This window comes from Dama dama, chromosome 2, assembly GCF_033118175.1.
Source record: "Dama dama isolate Ldn47 chromosome 2, ASM3311817v1, whole genome shotgun sequence".
NCBI classification, from domain to species: Eukaryota; Metazoa; Chordata; class Mammalia; order Artiodactyla; family Cervidae; genus Dama; species Dama dama.
In genome coordinates, this window is record NC_083682.1 from 21,800,897 (window position 1) to 21,821,982 (window position 21,086).

Below are 21,086 nucleotides of genomic sequence, written 5' to 3' on the forward strand. Positions count from 1 at the left end.
ATTGTTGATTGGGGACCCCATAGTATGTGGTTATCTAACTGCTCAGATGATATTCACAGTACTGTATGTGATTACATTACCCAAGTGGCATGGAAGGTTACCAATACTACAATGGAGCATCACCATGACAGAGGACTTCTTGGATGGCATGACAGTGGAATGGCCCCCCCTCGTCCTCGAATCGTCCTCGATAAACAGACTGGGCCTGATCAATGGGATATCTGGAAGCTTGCTGCAAGCACTGAGGAACTTGGGACTTGGACCGGACATTTCACAAGGACCAATCACAGCCATAGCAATTATTTCTTTCGCTATACTCAGTCATATTTTATACAAGCCTGTGTTCCATTTCCTTTTGTTATAGCTATAGGAAACTTACAATTCAATAAGACTTTACGTTCTGTAACTTGCATAAATTGAAGATTATATACTTGTCTTAACTCCTCTATTTCCTTAAGATATGACTTTCTTTTGATTCTTCGATCTCAACGTAGTCTATGGTTACCAATAAATCTCCAACGGCCCTGGGAAGAAGGTCCCATGGCTGGACTTGCTTCCCGGTCGCTTACTAAATTGCTCCGGTGATCTAAACGATTCATTGGATGGCTGATTTTTAGTATTTTGGATTAATAGCCATTTGCACCACTGCTGCTCTCACTGGTGTTGCTTTACAAACCTCTATTCAGACACATAATTTTATTCAAAATTGGACTAAAGATGCCCATACTATATGGGCCACTCAGACTTAGATAGATGAAGAAATTCAAGAAGAAATACAGGAACTGAGAACAGCCATTGAATGGGTTGGAGATCAATGAACAGATGTACAAAAACAGATGATGCTAAAATGTGACTGGAATTCTACTCAATTTTGTGTTACTCCTGTTCATTTCAATAATAGTGCCTACAACTGGAAACAAATCAAGTTTCATTTACAAAACATACATGATAATGCCTCTCTGAATGTACAATTATAACAAAAGGAAATATTTGAAACCTTTTCTAATAATCTGTCCTCTTCCATTGATATGGAAACTTTAGCTAAACAATTAGCTGATCAATTATCTGGGCTAGACCCACGTGGATGGTTTCAAAGTCTTACTCATAGCATTGGGTCTGGAACCATAATTTTGGTGATTGTCTTAACAATTATATTTGTTGTCTACCATTGCCTTCATGCAAAGATTGTCAAAACTAAACAAACTCTGATGGTCAGAACTCTTCTTACAAATATTATAAATAAATAAGGGGGAATTGTCAGGGAGTGTTTGACGGGAGGATGCCTATGTGCTGCCTCTCATGAGTCCTTTGTCCCTCTTCAAGCGGAACAGCACGCTGCTCCCAGGGACTGAGGTCATTGTGTGAGGCAGGCTTGGGTCTCCTTTAGTAAACATTCTCTTTTTGACAAAATTGCTTAGTCTTGCTCCCCCTTCATGAGATATGGATTGTCTCCTGACCTTGTAACTAGGATTACCCCTTGTTCCCTTGGTAACGGTTTTACTGTATGTTTGGTTTTCTGATCTCTATCATTCCCGAAAGAAGTTTCTTGAACTACAGCCTATATATACTCATAGAAAAATCATTAAAGCACCTTTGCTTCATCAGAGTTTAGGTCCCCGGGTCTTTTTTTGTCTCTCTCTCTCTCTTTTTCTGGCTGACTCTCTAGAGCGTGGAGACCCATCATGCTCACTTTCCTGCCTGGGCTTCTAAGACCCTCTCGAGAAGGCGCCTGGTGCCTTCGTGAGCAATGCAAGTCCTGTGTCAAGGGCTTTATTGGTCCTCTGCGTAAGCCAGGGGATATCAGCCTCTTTCTCTCTTTTACTTTCTTATCGTTGACTCTGTACCACCAGGTTCCGGTCCATTAAAGGACCCCAACACCACAAGTTCAGTGTTTTAAAAATATTTTAAAGTGTTATTTTAGAAGAAAAACATCAGGCTTCTCTGGTGGTCCAGTGGTTAAGAATACACATTGCAGGGCAGGGGACACCAGTTCAATCCCCGGTCCAGGAAGATCCCACACTCTGCAGAGCAACTAAGCCCGGGTACAGCAATTGTTGAGCCTGTGCTCTAGAGCCCAAGAGCTCTCTGCAACAAGAGAAGCCACCGCAATGAAAAGCCTGAGCACCACAACTAGGGAGGAGCCCCTGCTTGCCACAACTGCAGAGAAGTCCGCACGGCAACAAAGACCCAGAACAGCTAAGAATAAGTAACCAAATAAATAAGTAAAGACTTATTTATAAAAATATAAAAATAAATCTCTCTCTCTCTATCTTTAGTCGCTGCGTCCTGTCTGACTTTTGTGACCCCATGGACTGTAGTCCGCGAGGCTCCTCTGTCCATGGGATTCTCTAGGCAAGAACACTGGAATGGGTTGCCATTTCCAATTATCCCTTTGTCAATGTCTTGGTTTTCTGAGAGGTTTCATTTGGGGTCCTTGAAACTGAATAGGACCCCACAGGGCTCCTGGGCACGAAAGCCTTCCTGTGTCCCCTTCCCTGAGTTCCAAAGGGCAGGTTCAGACAGCTGCTGATTGTGGAAGGGATGAAATGCAGAGATAAGGGAGGAATGGTCAGAACGCAACAGTGCAGCCTTGGAAGCAAGGCTCTGGTCCCCCCTCAAGGCATACACAAAACAATATTTTTGAGTTGTTTTTCAAGTAGAGAAACTCCTCCAGGTGGGAGAGGCAAGCTGCCCACAGGCACCTAGACCTCAGATAGCTGGAACCAGAGGCTGAAGATGACCACTCCCACTGACCTCACCACCAACCAATCAGAAGAATGTCCATGAGCTGATCACATCCTGCTCCTTGAACACTATAAAACTCACTACTCTCTCTAGGTTGGAACACACAGTGTTGACGTCTCTGGACCCCTTTGCCTAGCAAAGCAAAAAAGTTATTCTTTTCTATTTCACTCCAAACTCTATCTCTGAGATTTAATTCAGTGTTGGGGCACAGATACCTATTCGGCTTCACCCTCTTCTGGCCTCCATGAGCATATTGACTGAAGAAAATTGCTTTACCAAGTGATTTTTCTAGTCTCTTGATTATGTGGTTTCTGAGGGGCTCAGGTAGAAAGATCCCATGGATGGAGGTGCCTGGTAGGCTGCAGTCCATGGGGTCGTGAAGAGTCAGACACGACTGAGCGACTTCACTTTCACTTTTCACTTTGATGCATTGGAGAAGGAAATGGCAACCCACTCCAGTGTTCTCGCCTGGAGAATCCCAGGAACGGGGGAGCCTGGTGGGCTGCCGTCTATGGGGTCGCACAGAGTCGGACAGGACTGAAGTGACTTAGCAGCAGCAGCAGGTAGAAAGAGGGAGTAGAACCTGCAGCTTAGCTCAGCCCTGAGGGATTCGGTCTCTGGGAGCTTCTCTACAAAGAATCCAAGTCTAGGGAAGCTCCCAGCTCAGTGGGTGTTACAATGACATACTGCTCTCCTTGATGGAGAGTGCTGACATTAGGGGGAAAAAAAGCACAACGTGAGGGTTTCATGGTTGGTTTTATTTGGGGGAAAATGAGGACTATAGCCCAGGAGACCACATTTCAGATAGCTCTGAGGAACCGCTCCACAGAGGTAGGGTGGAGAAGGTCAGTATACATGTGATTTGGTGTATACTTTGGTGAAGGGGGAGTACATGCAATCAAGCACTTTTTTTTTTTTTCCAGAAGATTTCTGCTAATCATGAAGAACAGACATCATCATGAAGGATTTTAGTGCTTTTCTAGATATGGGGGGATAAAAGAACTGGGCTCATAAGATTGGCTCCTGAAGATATCTATCTAAATACTTGTTCTGCCAGTTTTCCCCAGAGAACAGAGTGTCTCATGTCTGTTCTGCACCCTGAGCTTCTTTCAGTGGGGGTGTTCAAAGTCAGCAGCTGCAGCAGTACATAATTTAATCCTTGTAGAGGTAGATGGCAAGTGCCCATGGCAAGTGCTGATTTAAGAGGAGAAACTATCCACCTTGAGGTTATGAAGATGGCTAAATACACAACAAGTAACAGTTGGACAGGGGAGATTGATAGCAGTTTATTAGTCGTGTGTGAGTCCGTGTGTGTGTGTGTGCTCAGTCGTGTCCAACTCTGCGACCCCATAGATTGTGGCCAGCCAGACTCCTCTGTCCATGGGATTTCCCAGGCAAGAATACTGGAGCAGGTTGCCATTTCCTCCTCCAGGGCATCTTCCTGATCCAGGCATGGAAGCCACATCTCCTGCTTTGGCAGGCAGATTCTTTACCACTGGGCCACCTGGGAAGCCACTATTAGTCACACAAGATGCCCCAATTATGTGGCAGGATAACAAACTGACACACTCTATCCTTCCCTCCTTCTCCTTCCCAAAAGAACTCTAATTTCTTCTAAGAGGCTTCCAGACTTTTTTCAAAACCTGGCCTCACAGAGGGTTTTTTTGGCAAGCACAAACAGTAGTTGTTTGGAACAACTTTGGGCTTCCCAGATGGCTCAGTGGTGAAGAATCCACCTGCCAATGCAGGAGACACAAGAGACCTGGGTTTGATCCCTGGGTCAGGAAGACTCCCTGGAGGAGGAAATGGCAGCCCACTCCAGTATTCTTGCCTGGAGAAATTCATGGACAGAGGAGCCTGGTGGGACCCCGGTCCATGGGGTCCCAAAGAGTTGGACATGACAGAGCAACTAAGACTTTTGAATCTGAGGTCTTGTAGACTGGGAGGTAAAGTTTCATTAATTGTTCTTTGAGGGCATTTTTCTCGTTCTCTTAATTGAGAGTCATTCCTCTGCATTTTCATTTTACTGAACTTCATCTGTCTCTATGAATTTAGGAGAAACTGTTATCTGCTGTGGTCTTGAAGGAGTGTTTTTATGTGGGAGCATCCCTGTGTACGCCGTGTCCAGTATTTTTGTTACAAGGACTGGTTTTAGTGTGGACACCAGCCATGTCTTTCCTCCGAGTGTGCTGGCCATTATGCCCTTGGTAGGCTGTGTGTGTTGTGTTGGGGTTTTAGAGCCTGTGCAGGACATGAGGTGGGGCTTCCTCTCCACACTGTGCTGTCCCTGCTCTGGCAAGGGTGGGGTCTGCTCCCCAGTTGCTGAAGTAGAGGTCCCAAGGGTCTGGTTTGATCAGGCTCCATTGCTGTTGAGTGCATTCCCTGCCCCAAACAGAAGATTGCTGAAGCAGGTGAAGCCTGTGCAGTCACAGAGGGTCCAAACGCTCTAGCCTAGGCATCCATGGTTGTGTTCAATCCAGCCCAACTTCACGGCCTTTCCTGTTGTGTCGATCTCAGATCTAGGGTATGCCTGCGGTGTGGAGTGGTGGTGTGGGTTTGGAGGTCAGGCTGTTGTGGCGGCAGGAATTGAGGTGGCTGACATTTCCCAAGACCTGTCCTCCCCAGACCCTGGGCTGTAGCTAAACCAAGTCCTCTCGCAGGGCCTATCCGATGTTCAGCGCTTAACCACTGCACCCGCTTGTGGCACCACCCAGCCTGTTGCAGAGGCTGTGGCCACTGAGGCCTACCCGAGTCATACGCCAGCCCCCCTTGTCTGTCTGTGCTGAGAACTTAGTTGCTAAGTCGTGTCCGACTCTTGCAACCCCTTGGACTGTAGCCCACCAGGCTCCTCTGTCCATGAGGATTCTCCAGGCAAGAACACTGGAGTGGGTTGCCATGCCCAGGGGATCCCTCCAGGGGACCTTCCCAACCTAGAGATTGAGCCCAGGTCTCCCCCATTACAAGTGGATTCTTTACCATCTGAGCCACTTATGCGTGCTTGCTCCTTGGAAGAAAAGCTAAAACCTAGACAGCATATTAAAAAGCAGAGACATTATTTTGCCAACAAAGGTCTGTCTAGTCAAAGCTATGGTTTTTCCAGTTGTTGTGTATGGATGTGAGAGTTGGACTATAAAGAAAGCTGAGCACCAAAGAATTGATGCTTTTGAACTGTGGTGTTGGAGAATATTGAGAGTCCCTTGGACTGCAAGGAGATCCAACCAGTCAATCCTAAAGGAAATCAGTTCTGAATATTCACTGAAAGAACTGATGTTGAAGCTGAAACTCCAACACGTTGACCACCTGACGGGAAGCACTGACTCACTGGAAAAGACTTTCCAGTGATGCTGGGAAAGATTGAAGGCCGGAAAAGGGGACAACAGAGGATGAGATGGTTGGATGGCATCCCCAACTCGATGGACATGGGACCGCAAAGAGTCAGACGCGACTTAAACTGAAGTGACACCAAGTCCTCCCCCAGGGCCTGAGATTCCGTGCTTAGCGGCTGCGCCCTCTTGTGGCGTCTCCTGGTACATACTCTGACGTCTGCTATGGCCAGAGACCGCCGCCCCTCGTGGGCCGTCAGTGGGCTCTGTGGTTCCCGTCCAATCACACCCCAGGGGCCCTGGTCTGTTTCTGCAGAGCTAAGGCAAATCTTACCCCAGATCTCGTGTCAGCCTTTGGTGTGCTGTGAGTGGGCCAGGGTGTTTGCACCTTCAGGTTGGGAAGTAAAGCAAGGCAACAGCAAGCCAGCATGCATGCATTCCTCACAAGTACAGTGTAGGCTCCTCCAGCCCTTGGTCTGTGCCAGTGGATTTCCTGGGAGGCAAGGGGACTTGTCTCCTCCACTTGGGACCCTGGATGGGATGCCCTAATTGTAGCTTTACTTGCTCACCCCCCGGGGCAGGAGTCCATCTGTATGGACCTTCTCTTCCTTACACATTCCTTCAAGCGTGCAGGTTCCGATGCAATGCCTTTGTTGTCCATCCTACTAGGTTACATGAAGATCTTTTTTACAGCTTTGGTTGTACAGTTCTTTTGCCAGTTTCCAGTTTTAAATGGAATTTTTTTTCATTTCTCTTTTTGTTCATTATTGGTGTATAGAAAAGCAACAGATTTCTGTATGCTAATCTTACACTCTGCAACTTTACTGAATTCATTTATTAGTTCTAACACCTTTTTGACAGAGACTTCAGGGTTTTTTTTTTATAAAGTATCATGTCATCTGCAAATAGTGACAGTTTTACTTCTTTCTTTCAAATCTGGGTACCTTTTATTTTTCTTTGTCTAATTGCTGTGGCTAGGACTTTGAACACTGTGTTAAACAGACACCAGCCCCTACTATTTTCTATTTTCCTCGGAGCTCATCTGAGTTGCCACTTGAATCTTCCAGCTCCCTGACTGGAGCCCAACCTCAAGTTCAAGTTGGAGCTGATGCCTGGAGAGCAACGCCTAGGAGCTGAGAGAGTCAGGGAGGGGAGCAGAGGATCCTCTAAGAGGAGGGAGATGACATTCAGGATGATAGCTGGCTACTTCAGGGATGTGGCCCTCTGCAACAAGGGGAGATGGAATGAAGGAGTAAACAGTTAGTTACATCTGTAAAATGAGCATAATATCTTTACCTCACCCATTTCCTGGGTTTTGGGGGGGAATGTTTTATCTGATACTCTACATGGAAAGTATAGATATTTTTATACAGGTATCACTAACTTCTGGACATACTCTGAACCTGAAAGTGCATGTGAAAGTAGAAATGTGGAAAGTAGCCTCTGTGTTGGACTTCCTGGCTGGTGCTGTGGATAGGAATCCCCTTGCCAAGGCAGGGGACATGGGTTCGATCCCTGGTCTGGGAAGATTCCACATGCCTCCGAGCAACTAAGCCTGTGTGCCACAACTACTGCGTTCGCGCTGTAGAGCTCATGAGCTGTGACTGCTGAAGCCCGTGCACCTAGAGCCTGTGCTCTGCAACGAGAGAAGCCACCGCATCAAGACACCATCCCGCTGGGAAGCCCGCGCACTGCAGCGAAGACCAGCCCCTGCTTGCTGCCACTAGAGAAAGCCTACGCAAAGCAACAAGGGCCAAGCACAGCCAAAAATAAGTATTATTGAAAAGAAAAAGGAGCCTCTGTGTCACAACCAGGTCTTCATTCCTAGTTAACTAAAATACTAAATTCCTAATTGCAGGTCATCATTTAGAAACAATCTATAATATATTTACTTTCAGAGTTCAAACCTATTCCTTATGGCCAGTGATCCTCACAACTGTTCATGTGTGAAGGCAACTGGATTAAGTCCAAAGAGCATCCAGTTGAGGTTCAGGGGCCTAATTTTGGTGCAGTTGTTTTTCATTTGTAACTCAAATACTAAGTTTATGGAACCTAACATTCTTATTTCTGGTACCACCATTTTTGTTGTTCAATTTCCCACTTTATTTTTGCAATCAGGAGAAGCAGAATGAAACAATTTTGGAGTAATCTCCAGAACACTGCTGAGACCAAGCTGCCTGAGTTAAGTGAGGTGGGTCTGGTCAGTGGCACCCTCTTGTGTCAAATGGGAGCATTCTTTGTCGGTAGCTGCACCAGATTTAGCATTTAATGTTCAAAAGTACAGATTGAGTAGTACTGGTACTACTGGTAAAGAACCTGTAGGAGACCCCAGTTTGACTCCAGGATTGGGAAGTTCCTCTGGAGAAGGGGATAGGCTACCCACTCCAGTATTCTCGTCTGGATAGAGGAGCCTGGCAGGCTACAGTCCAGGGGTCACAAAGAGTCAGACATAACTGAGCACCTAAGCACAGCACTGAACAAAAGTAGGAATGCATAGGACTGCCAGCATGTCAGTTCAGTGTGTGAGCTTCAGCAGCCAGCATTCTGACAAAATTAATATAAGAAGTAACTGTCAGAACTAGACTTCTGAGCTTTTCCATAGGTGTGAGCCTTCAGACTTAGCCCAGGACTTCTTCCTCAGATTTGCAGAAAGTCCTGTACATAGCCAAAGTTAAAAACTGTTTTCTGAATGCCTGCTAAGAAGTCTAGAGAAATCTATTGGCAGAAATGGGTATTATAGATTAATGAGAGGAACATATTATTCATGTAATGGAGAAATATAATTATTGAAAACACTGGTTCTAAGTGAATTGGCATCGTCTTGGATAGATTAAGTTCCCTACTGATGATGGCAAAGAAAAAACTACAAACTTTTCCAGTTCTGAAAGCTAAGGCCTCTGTTTTTGTAGAGAAATGGTGAAATCTGTACATCTGTGAAGGCAGAACCAAGGGTAAGACAGGGGGTGGAGAAGAAAATTGTTCTTCCCAGGATGTGAGGAAGATTGGGGGAGATCTGTGGTTATTAGGGCTCCAGAGAATAGAGAGAGAGGCGTGGAGAGGGAGGAGCGGTTGTAAGCAATGAAGTGGTTGTTTACATCCTCAAACCTCAGACTCTCAAAAACCCTGTGTACATAAATGCTTTTTTTTTTTTTTTTGGTCACACCACACAGCATGTAGGATCTTAGTTCCCTGACCAGGGATTGAACCTACACTCCTTGCATTGGAAGCACAGAGTCTTAGCCACTGGACTGCAGGGAATTCCCGTTTTTGTTGGTGGTGGTTGGTTGGTTTTTCTTTGTTGTTAGTATTTCTTGATTTGACTGGGTTAGGTGTTGGTTGCCCCAGGGCATGTTTTGAGCCATATATATCTCATCATGTACAATCAGGGTAGGACATTTGGCGTTTTGCAACAGTTCATTCCCCTAATAATAAAAACTGAATGAAGCTTATAGTCCAATGGGAGATGAGGTGAAGGGCTGGACTTCCTCAGGACGCGGTAAACTCAGCGCCTGATGGGAGCCCTTCAGTCCCCCACACAGGCTCTACTCACCTCCACCTGCTCTACCGAAGAAGTTCTTTCCTGGTTTCTTTTGCTCTCATTTTTAACTAGCTTTTAATTTTTTAAAAATAATGTTATTTATGTATTTATTTTTGGCTGTGCTGGGTCTGAGTTACTGTGCGCAGGTTTTTCTCTGGCTGTTGCCAGGGGGCGCTTACTCTTCCTTGCAGCGCCCTGGGCTTCTTGTTGTGGTGGCTTCTCTTGCTGCAGAGCATGGGGCTCTAGGTGGGTGGGCTTTGGTAGTCGTGGTGGGCTTCCGTAGTCGTGGCGGGCTTCCATAGTCGCGGCGGGCTTCGGTAGTCGTGGCGGGCTTCCGTAGTCGTGGCGGGCTTCGGTAGTTGCAGCTCCCCAGCTCCAGAGCACCAGCTCAGTAGTGGTGGTACACATGATAATTTCAGCATCACAAATGTTGAGTTTCACGTGTTCTGGGATATCGAGATGGAAGTGTCCAGCTGGTATTCCAGCTGGTATTCAGACATATGGGTCTGAACTAAAAAGAGAGGAGTCTGTGCAACAGATTGGTGGATCTGGGGAGTCTCCAAATGGTAGGTGGTGACTGACATGAATTAAGAATTAATTCTTGTCAGGACGTTGAGATGGAGAAGTACAGTGTCAGGAAGGGGAGAGGGGAACCATAAAAATACAGAGGGCATTGCATATTCAGAGAATAATTAGAAGTCGGGTATGGATGTAGGCACGAGAAGACTCTTGAGAGGCCCTTGGACAGGAAGGAAATCAAACCAGCCAATCCCAAAGGAAACCAGCCCTGAGTATTCATTGGCAGGGCTGATGCTGAAGCTGAAGCTCCAACACTTTGGCCACCTGATGCAAACAGCTGACTCATTAGAGAAGACCCTGATGCTGGGAAAGATTGAAGGCAGGAGGAGAAGAGGGGTGACAGAGGATGAGATGGTTGGATGGCATCACCGACTCGATGGACATGAGTTTGAGCAAACTCTAGGAGATTGTGAAGGACAGGGAAGCCTGGCGTGCTGCAATCCATGGGGTCGCAAAGAGTTAGACATGACTTAGTGACTGAACAATAGCAATGGAGGTGGCTTGGGATGGAGCTTGGGATAAAGGTGGAGGAAGGAAAGGGGAGGAACAGAAGGACAAGACAGAGGAAGGAAATGTCAGGACAGATTTTGTGCCGGGAGCCAACACACGAGACCCTACCCATGACAAGGTCACGAGGGAGAAAACCTGACAGGCAAGGTGAATCAGGTTTTCAGGGATTTCGAAAAGGCCAGCTCACGAGATCCAACCCATGACAGGTCACGAGGAGAAAGCCTGACAGGCAAGGCAGATCAGGTTTTCAGGGATTCCGAAAAGCTGCCCCCGGCGCTCACCTTAAAGATGATATCTGTCTTTCTGATGCCTGCTTCAATAGACTACTCCCTAATTTCTGTGACACAGGCAGAGGGCCTTCCCCGATCTCTTCCCAAATAAGAATCAATTTAGAACTTAAATCAATAAGTTTCCCAGGTGGTGGTATTTTGTGAGATTATCCAGGGTGAAAGGAGTGTTTTAAACTCCTTTGCTGGTAGTTTGTTAGCCAAATACATTTATGCCCTTGGTACTAATATGCATGATTGCTTATAACATCCTAATCATAAAATAGCATAAACAACCTGATTATATAAAAGCCCTAATAGACATAGAGCCCTTTTGAGGGGTGAAGGAGTCCTATTAGAAAACATAAGAAAAATTATTCTAAAGGTGGTTACTGGGTTGACGTTTGCTTGCTGTGTTTTGCTTGCTGTGTTTTTGCTTTTAATGTGCTAAGGTTGTGTTATAGAAACCATTGTTAACATAGTTAAAGATTGAGAGAAATAAGAACTTAGCCCTAGTGTGGTAACAATGAGATGGTTGTTAATTGTCAGCCAGGAGTGCTAGGCAGAAGCTGCTTCACCAAAGTCACAGAGTCAGTGTGGGGTAAACTTCTTAGATAAACACAACTGAAAACTTCTGCAGAAAGATTAATTTTTGTGTTAACAAGGTTATACTTCTACTCTGTACTGTTGCCCTATGAGACTGCTACCTTTCAGTTAAGGTCACCATAGAAACAAAATAGGTTTACATACACCTGACTTGCATAAAATGTTAATAGGCCCCCAGGCCAGAAGATAATGTACAAGACCCTCATAAACAAAGAAGTATGCAGGAAACACCCTGGTTTCGTGAAAGACAAGCTGATGTAATGTTAAACTATCTTCCCCTTAGAAATGTACTAACTTAGGGTATAAAAGCCACGGTAAAAAATAAAGCATTGTCAGACTCTGCTGCACCCCCCGTCTGGTCTCTCTCTCTCTCTCTCTCTCTCTCTCTCTCTCTCTCTATTTCTCTCTCTCCCTTGCAGACTTGGCCCTATCAAGGCTGGTTTCACATGTTTCTCTCTCTCTCTCGCTGACGCTGTTCATCCTGAGGGTACCCCCTGGATCCTGCCGAGGCTGGACCCCAGCAATTTTGCATGGTCTTGATGGCTTCGCCTGGCAGTAGCACTGCCCAGATGAACTGAAAGACCTGAGAATCCTAGTTTTGTCCTCCAGCTCAAGCCAAGTAGGGTAGGCCTCTGCAACATCTGACCCCTGAGGTCCTGCTTTCTCCAACTGACCCAGAATCTTCACCCAGCCCACTCTAGGGGCTACCTATACCTCTACCTCCATGAAGTAGAGAAAAGGCAACTCATTCATTCCTTCATGGAGGAAAAAAAAAGTACTGGGGTGGCCGAAAACTTCATTCTGGTTTTTCCATAACAGCTTATGGAAAACCCAAGTTAACTTTTTGGCCAACCCAGTATTAAACACCTATTGTCTGTCAGCATGCTCTCAGGTAGCAAGGACTCAACAGTGATCAAGACAGACTGAAACACCACTTTCATGGAGCTTAAAGTCTAATCGGAGAGAAGAGCATTCAATAATTATGAGTGACAAATATGTCTATTCTAGATCCAGCATTCCGTGGTATATGTAATGAAGGGTCCAAGAGAGGTGAGAAAAGAAGAGGCAGGAGATGGGAGCTAGGAGATCTCTGCCACCAGTAGCCCTCCAGGCTCCTCTGTCCATGGGATTCTCCAGGCAAGAATACTGGAGTGGGTTGCCATGCCCTCCTCCAGGGGATCTTCCCAACCCAGGGATCGAACTCACGTCTCTTATAGCTCCTGCATTGACAGGTGGGTTCTTTACCACTAGTACCACCTGGGAGGCCCCGTCTTCCAAAAGTTCCAGCGTAATACCAGGTAGATGCTTCGCTGTACCCATCTTCTCAGCAGTCACAGCTCGAGGCTGTAGATCCCTTTTCCATATCCTTATCAGGTACATTCTCCTGTCACCCATCTGAGTTTGCCATCTGTTTCCTGCCAAAACCATGATTGATATGGACCTTTATGAAAAGATGATTGACAGAAGTGAACAGGGTTAAGGAAACAACAACAACAAAAATAAAGTTGGGGCATCCAGGTTTAGCAACAGTAAGAAATCATCATCCTTCCTAGACCTGAGAAGGGGAGGGGAAGGAAGCCATGCTACCATAGCCTGGTGGAGAACGGGAGCCACGAGGAGAGACACTCAACAGAAACAGTCCTGTCAAGACCCAGCCAGCATCAGAACCGTGGCAGGAAGGCAATAGGAGGAATAAATACTTCAGTCTCATTCTGTGTGTGTGAGTTCCCTTCTCCAATCTTCCCCTGGCTAAACACAATCTGAAGCCAAAGCCACCAGCCTTCAGGTGATCAGCTCAATAGAGATCAGCCTTCTGAGGCCCCCGACCAAAATAAAAGGGCTGATCCAGAGAACCCAAAAAAAAAAAAAAAAAAAAAAAACAGCTAATCACACCTCACGGTCATGAACACTTTAAAAAGAGAGTAGATGGCTTTTAAAATTTATTACATAGAGTATATGTTATTTTGGCAACTTGATTTTTTAAAGAAAAGGCAGAGAGCCACAGTAAAGTGCCAGGCACGGGGCACATCAGCCCTCACAGTGTGGTTTGCTGGGGGTTGCCAGAGCGTCAGCATGCCGGATCAGTCACCTGATCAGCACAGCCCATTGTGAGGAATCACGGATTGTCTCTGAGGTTCTAGAATTCCCAGACTCTGCGGCTTGGCACTGGAAGCCTCTGCTCACAGTTTTTCTTCACTGCTCTTGGGCGCCCCACAGCGGGGGCCCCTCTTGTCCAAAATCCAGATGAAGAATTTCCTTCTACTAGTGAGTCTGTGTTTCCTTGGATCTGCCAGAGGTGAGTCCTGTCTCTTGGCTCTAGGTGCACATGGGGAGGCCTCTTTAGCGCCCTTGAAGATGGAAGACCAGCATCTTAGCTACCCAGACCAATCTGACTCGGAAGTAGGAGTGGCTGAACAAGTTCAGCCAACTCTGAGAGTTGCTGAATTGGTTGATTCCTCTTAGTCAATGGCTTCACCATCAGAGACTAGCTTGGCACAGTCTCATTCCTAATGCTTTCAGCCACTTGACATTGTATCTGATGCTCTGTGAAATGAGAAGACAGGTCTAGGGTTCTGGAAGCCTGGGAAGGTTGGCCCCGATGAACTGAGTGTGTGGGATCATTGTGTAGCTAAGGTAGAAGGAGAGAAACAGGAGAAGGGAGTGAGGTATGCCTGAATGTCATCCTGGGGCCAGAGATCCTAGAAGCCTCCTCTTCCCGGTTCTGGTCTATCCGTTCAGTCATCCGTTTTTCCTCTTTCAGGATCCCCATTCAGGGTGAACTCTGTTCCCTTCTTCCTCCTGCAGAAGTGAGAGGCCATGAGTTTCGAGCTGTCCGTTAAACAAGAGTGTTTTCTGTAATGTCAGTTCTCTGAGATTTTGTCTTTTGCCTTCTTCAGTTTTCAAAAATTGACTCAGAAACAAGCTACATAGTTACCAGATGGTAGTATGTGCCAGCCACTTGGTGAGGTAGTGAGTCATAAATGATAAGAATGACTAAGAAAGGAGTGTGCTTTTTCAAAACTCTTTTTTTGTATCAAAAATCTCTTTGTTAAAACTTCTGTTCACTTTTGAAGAATCAGTCAAGCAGGTAGTATTTCTGTAACAACTTTTTAAAATTAAAAACTCCTAAAAGCCTTAGTAGGATTTCCCAGGTGGCATAGTGGTAAAGAATTCACCTACCAATGCAGGAGATGCAGGTTCTATCCCTAGGTCAGGAAGAGCCTCTGGAAGAGAAAATGGCAACCCACTCTGGTATTCTTGCCTGGAATAACCCATGGACAGAGGAGCCTGGCAGACTCACAGGGTTGCAAAGAGTGTACACAACTCAGCACTTATGCAAAAGCCTTAGTCTATCTTATATTTCCTTTATCAACATATTCTAATGCTAGTCTTTTGAAAGTCATTGGTAATAAGGACTTCAAATCACTCAAGATACACACACACACACACACACACACACACACAAATTCTTACAGGATTATAACCAGGATGATACTGACTATATTATATTCCTCTCAGCTTTTTGATGGGATTAATAACATACTTGTCATTAAAGTCTATTCCCCACCCTCTTCTAGGTTATTCAGCCTAAATCAGTTACTCAAAGAGTAATAGTAATTTAAAAAAGAGTAATAATCAAATTGTCTGCATGATGCTACCCTTTAAAATAAAAGCTGTACTTAAGGAGTATTTGTCTGACAGTCATTGATAAACTGGATTAAATGTAGTAGAGATAGGTCAGAAGAGAATGACCAGCTAAGTTTTGTAATTCCAAACGCAAGGTCAGGAGGAGGAAAAATTAAAGTTAATTGAGCATTTCAGCAATGGACTAGGCACTTCACAGTTTACCTTATTGAAGACTCATGACAACTCCATGAAGTAGGAGTAAATGGTACATCAAAAGGAATCTCAATGCAGAGATATAGAAGTACATCATATTTTTATCTTAATAATTCATAGCAACTTGGTTTCCGGTTCCCAACCACATGGATAGGGGATTGGGGGTGGGAAAAAACATGAACTTGCCAAATAAAGGTCTTAATCCCTTCTGGTAATTGTCGTGGCCTCATTAAATATTTGTTATCTCTAGTTTTAAATTCATTTTGTTTGGAGTTTAAAATCTTCCACCCTCGGTTTCAGCTAGAATTACTCAGCTGCTGAAACACTGCAGAGTCTCTCTCTGTTGTATCCCCATTCCAACCTTTCGCCCACAGAGGAACCGGAGGGAGGCCAGTGGTGGAATTCTGATTACATCAACGATGGGATGTTGATTTCCTGATGCTGGCTTTGTCAGGAAGGCACAGGCACTTTTGGTGCCCCTGTGCCCACTCAGGGTACACAGATCCACACAAATATTGTGGATCTTAAAATTCTTCCCTTCAACCACTAAGGTAGTCTCTGTGGTTGCTTAACACCCCTGGCCTTCATGGTCCCTCAAGCCATCGGTTGACTGCGTCTAGCTTCTGCAGTACCTTCAGGTGCTTGACCAGACCCCCAGAAACCTAGCGATCCCACAACATTAGCCTTGCTCCATAGGAAAGGACTCCTTACCCAGACATTCTCTCTCACCCTCACCATCTCTCTTCTATTACTTCTCCATCCTAGGAGCATCAACTCAATCTGATGAGCTTCTTGGCTCTATGGATCATCAGGCATCAGTTCAGCAACTCTCAGGTGACTACTTTTCACTTGCAAACCCTCCGGATGAGGCTTTATATGAGACTTCTTCAGTCGACAGCGCTTTGAGTGAGCATGGTTCAAGTGAGACAGCTGCAGCCCAACATGCTTCCGGTGAGCCGCTGGCAGTTGAACACGCAGGCGGGCCCGCTTCAGTTGATCACGCTACTGCGGTTGAGCATGCTCCAGGGGAGGCCGCTGCCGGTGAGCACACACTGAATGAGCACGCTTCCGGTGAACAGCCTTCTGTGGAACAACCTATAGGTGAGCAGCCTCTAGGCGAACAGTCTGTCGGTGAACAGGCCATAGGCGAACAGCCCACAAGCGAACAGGTTGCAAGTGATAAGCCTGTAGGGGAACAGTCTGCAGTTGAACCGGCCTCAGCCGAACAGGTCTCAGGTGATAAACTGGGCGATCAATCTTCAGGGGAACAGCCCTCAGACCTCCCGCCTTCAAGCACATTTTCAGGTGAGTCATACTTGCGTGGGTGCCTTTCCTTGCCTTTCGGTGGGAAGTAGGTAATACATCAGGAAAGCCAGTTTTAAGGCGTCCAGAAGAAAGAACAGTTCAGACACAGCACAAACAACTCTCTCGAAGAATCTCTTTACATTTCTTGGCAAGAATCCCCAGAGGCAGGATTCAGGTGTTGTGGGGCTTTTGAAGGCTAAACAGTTCAGAGGGCCCTCTTTAAGAAAAACAAAACACAAACTGTCAGCTGTCCCTGCAACTTCATTCCACATAAGAAATTATGAAAATGAACACCCACAGCTCCACTGGAAGAAGGGGCTCATGGAAGACAACCTTGGTGAGCTTCAGGCTAAATCGGCCTGTTCAAAAACTATGTTAAAATCTTTGCAAATCCTACAACGACATGTCTAGCACCAGAACTGGTAGCTCTTGGGTTTTTTTGTTTGAACATGATGTCAGTGGAAATAATAAACAATCATTAATAATAGAAAAGTTTTATTTGAGCCAAACTGAGGACTAGTTGGCTTTGCAGATTAGTCTGAGAAACGGCCCTGGAGAAACAGTTTACAGCACAGTTTTATATCTCATCCAAACAAGGCACATTGAACAAATCAGGGATATATTTTTTCATGGTTTTAAAAAACACAACAGACCAGTTCATACACATACAGCACATACAGTTTGGGCTCCCCACCTGGAAAGGGAGTTTAATCATCAATGTAGGACTAGAATCGGTGTCCCAGAAAGAAGGGTATTTAATCTCTATTTTTAATGTGGACTTTTTTTTTTTAACTTCTGGTCAATGTGACCTTTCCTTTAATAATTAAAGGAGATGTACAATGTATGTTTGATAGGCCACAAAGAAGCTAATGTAGTTAGCAAAAAATTCAAGTTAACTCATGTATAAGCCAGAATGACTTCTCTAGACCTCAATATGTGAACGTTTCTTTTATCAGTGGAAAGTAAAGCATGCTGACACTTCTGTCTGCAAGACACAGAAGTAAGTTCCCAGGACAACTGCAGTTCTTTGGTTCTTAGAACAAGGGTTTGTTCAAGGAAGGAAAACAAGATTTAAGGTTTAACGTCTCAAGTTATTACCAGACATAAACACTTTATGTTCACCCCATTTGTGTAAGTAGCAGTATTCCAAATTTTCAGAAGAGAGAAGTGAGATTTCCCTCCTTTGGTTAGAAAGAAGCAAACCTAACCTCTGGTTAGAAAGAAGCAAACTGAAGTATGACTCCAAAGTCCATATTCTTTCCACTTTATGCTTCCTTAATTAGGAAATTGGCAGTGGAAATAGGCAATGTTGAGTCATTTCAGACAGGCTCTGCCCTTTGTGACAAACTGCCCGGTTGAGGTGAATTTGAGAGTAGAGAATTGATACAAACACTTTATAGGTTTGCAACATTAGAACATTCCAACATAGTCTTCTTCTTTTTTGTTTTTTAGGCTGTCTTTTTTTTAAAATAGCAATTTCTCTTTTCTTTCTTATTTACTTTTGATGCATACCATTTAACAAGTCTTTATTGAATTTTTACAGTACTGCTTCTGTTTTATGTTTTGATCTTTTGGCCTTGAGGCATGTGGGTTCTTAGCTCCCCAACCAGGGATTGACCCCTCCCCCCACCCTGCATTGGGAGGAGGAGTCTTAACCACTGGATCACCAGGGAAGTCCTTAACACAGCTTATTAATCAGTCAAATTTTACTGCAAATGTCTGTGCCTTGTGGATAAGTGAGAGTATAGTGGGGAGTATGAACATCACGTGAAAAATTCCATTGCTCCTATTGAGTTAGACACAGCAGAAGGGCATCTAATGAGCAATGTCCAGGAAGCCCCTGAGCTATGAATTAAAGTCAGTACTAGAGGGAGAAAGGTGGGATTCATCAGCAATGAATATCATAGATGAAGCAGTAAGGATGAAGTCCTTTTCTCTGGTATGGAAGGGAAGATGCTTTTTCAGACCCACGAAATGGTTCTGTTTGTTGTCCATCCTCCCTTCCCAGATGTGTGACTCAAGGCTACACACCTGGGTCACAGGGTTATTTCATCAGGCTGATCTTAAACTTTTCAGGCCCGTCCTTAAGCTGCCACACATGCTCTTATATGAACGACCAAGGAAAATGTCTTCGTGGCGAGGGAGTCTGCGCCACCCAGAATTCCCAGCAGTGCATGTTAAAGAAGATCTTTGAAGGTATGTGGGGACTTCATGGGCTGGTCTTTGACAGAGAACTCATCACCCAACTTGAGTACTGATGGGAGAGGGGGTGGTTAGGGTGGCAGGGGCCGGAGGAAGGATCAAGCTGGGATTCCCTAGAAGCTTCTAGATTCAAGAGGACCTCAATTCTTTCAAGAATCAAGAGTAGAATTCCAGCTATTGAGGGAGAGGCCCTTCCCCAAAGGCCTCCGATATCTTTAAAGAAGACAGGGAGATTGTTTCTTCCTATTAATGTGTGAGTTTGCCCCTTAAGCCAGTGGGACAGTGACTTGCAAGCTCAGAAATGTGTCTGTCTTGTTCATGGCTCTATATTCTAGCACTCAGCACAATGCCCAGTCCATGGTATGCATTTAGTAAACATTGAATAAATGAATTAAGTAGTCAACAGTTGCCCACTAGTCTGTGTTCACAAGTTGCCAGACCTGTCTGAGTGTATTCCCACACCTCTCCACCCTTACAGTCAGTCCTTGTGCTTGGCTGCTCAGAGGTGTCCATCACTTTATGACCTCATGGACTGTAGCCCACCTGGCTCCTCTGTCCATGGGATTCTCCAGGCAAGAGTACTGGAGTGAGTTGCCATTTCCTACTCCAGGGGTTCTTTCTGACCCAAGGATCGAACCTGCATCTTCTGTGTCTCCTGCACTGGCAGGCGGGCTCTTTACCACAGTGCAACCTGGAAAGCCCATATTCAGTCCTTATCCCTCAAATAAGGGAAGGGATCTTGGTTACTTTATCCTGTGAACCCCACTGCCTGACTTCCCTTGTGGTTTGTCTAGTCCCTCACTAGAGAGAGTAGGCAACTGATGGGGAAACAGCCCAGAAGAAACAGGTGGAAGGGGAGGGGAGAAAGAACATGCACGTTGGAGGACTTGGTCAAGCTCTGCAGGGACTCTGGGGACCATGGATGAAAGGGAAGATTCAGTAAGGAAGCCTGTACTCTTTACAGCCTGTCTCTGCTTCTTTCAGGTGGAAAACTTCAATTCATGGTTCAGGGATGTGAGAACATGTGCCCATCCATGAACCTCTTCTCCCACGGAACCAGGATGCAAATTATATGCTGTCGGAATCAGTCTTTCTGCAACAAGATCTAGCAGCCTATACCCTGGCTTCTTGATCTGACTCAGGCAGCAAAAATCCTCCACCACCCTACCGGGCTCAATTTATATTTAGTGTCTTCCCCAGGCAACTGCTAATTACATCTTTCTCTGCCTGTCAGACCAGAATCTCTAATATCCTATCTTTCCTCTCCATGCCGTTATCCATCCTTCTCTGCCCTCCGTCTTTCTTATCCCTTACCCCATCTCTCAACATTCTTTTCTTTCTCAATAAATTATGCATAATTAAAGAATACTGACTCTAGGCAGACATCTTTTCCCATCCACCAGGGGCAGGGTCACCCTGAGCTTCCTTCTGCTCCACACACTAAAGTGGTTGCATTTTTTAAAAAGACTTATTTCATTTTTTTATTTTTGGCTGTGGTGGGTCTTCGCTGCTGTGTGTAGGCTTTCTCTAACTGCAGTTGCAGAGCAAGGGCTCTAGGCAAGCCGGCTTAGTAGTTAAAGCGCACCGGTTTAGTTGCCCTGCGGCATGTGGGATCTTCCCAGAGCAGAGATCAAAACCACGTCCTTTGCATTGGCAGGTGGATTCTTTATCACTGGACCACCAGGGAAGCCCTAAAGTGGATGCTTTTTTAAACAATTCCACATTTCTCAAAGTGAAGGGGTCCCCCAGGGCAGGGACCATGAAGAGGAATGCGAAGTAGGTGTTTAGGAGCTTAAACTAATATAGCAAGTCGTTATCTCTGACCCCAACCTTTCCATCCCTATGGAAACCAAACTCACTTCTACTTACCACAATGTTCAAAACCTACCCCTCTTCTTGGGACCTTGAGAGTTATAAGTGGAGACTCTATGCTTAACAGAATTATAACAATGATTCCTTTTATCTGCTACATAAATAGAACAGGTCATAATTATCTTAATTAAATCTTTTTCTCACACACAATGTCACTGGCTTGTCTCAGCATAGAGGGGTAGGTGGAAACTGTATAAGCCCCTCTCATCTTGTATTACAGTTACACTCTTCAAAGTGTTTTCACAGCTGATCCGCTGAAAAGAGCCCAGAAAGGCAGTGAGGAAAGACAGCATCACCCTG

General features: G+C 45.3%; 1 protein-coding gene across 1 annotated transcript; it reads left to right on the forward strand.

Moving 5' to 3' along the window:
• The first annotated feature begins 13,765 nt into the window (after positions 1 to 13,765).
• On the forward strand, positions 13,766 to 21,085 carry ACRV1 (acrosomal vesicle protein 1). Its single transcript, XM_061167197.1, has 4 exons — positions 13,766 to 13,863; positions 16,173 to 16,712; positions 18,789 to 18,908; positions 19,899 to 21,085. The coding sequence occupies exons 1-4, from the start codon at positions 13,812 to 13,814 to the stop codon at positions 20,021 to 20,023; spliced, it is 837 nt and encodes a 278-aa protein (XP_061023180.1). The 5' UTR covers positions 13,766 to 13,811; the 3' UTR covers positions 20,024 to 21,085.
• The last annotated feature ends 1 nt before the right edge of the window (position 21,086 follows it).

What these genes read in the sequence shown, in the direction of transcription:
- ACRV1 (XM_061167197.1), top strand. Translation starts at nt 13,812, where the DNA reads ATGAAGAATTTCCTTCTACTAGTGAGTCTGTGTTTCCTTGGATCTGCC. An exon ending in TTTCCTTGGATCTGCCAGAG is followed by an intron (nt 13,864 to 16,172) that starts GTGAGTCCTGTC and finishes TCTCCATCCTAG; the next exon opens with GAGCATCAACTCAATCTGAT. An exon ending in GTTAAAGAAGATCTTTGAAG is followed by an intron (nt 18,909 to 19,898) that starts GTATGTGGGGAC and finishes TGCTTCTTTCAG; the next exon opens with GTGGAAAACTTCAATTCATG.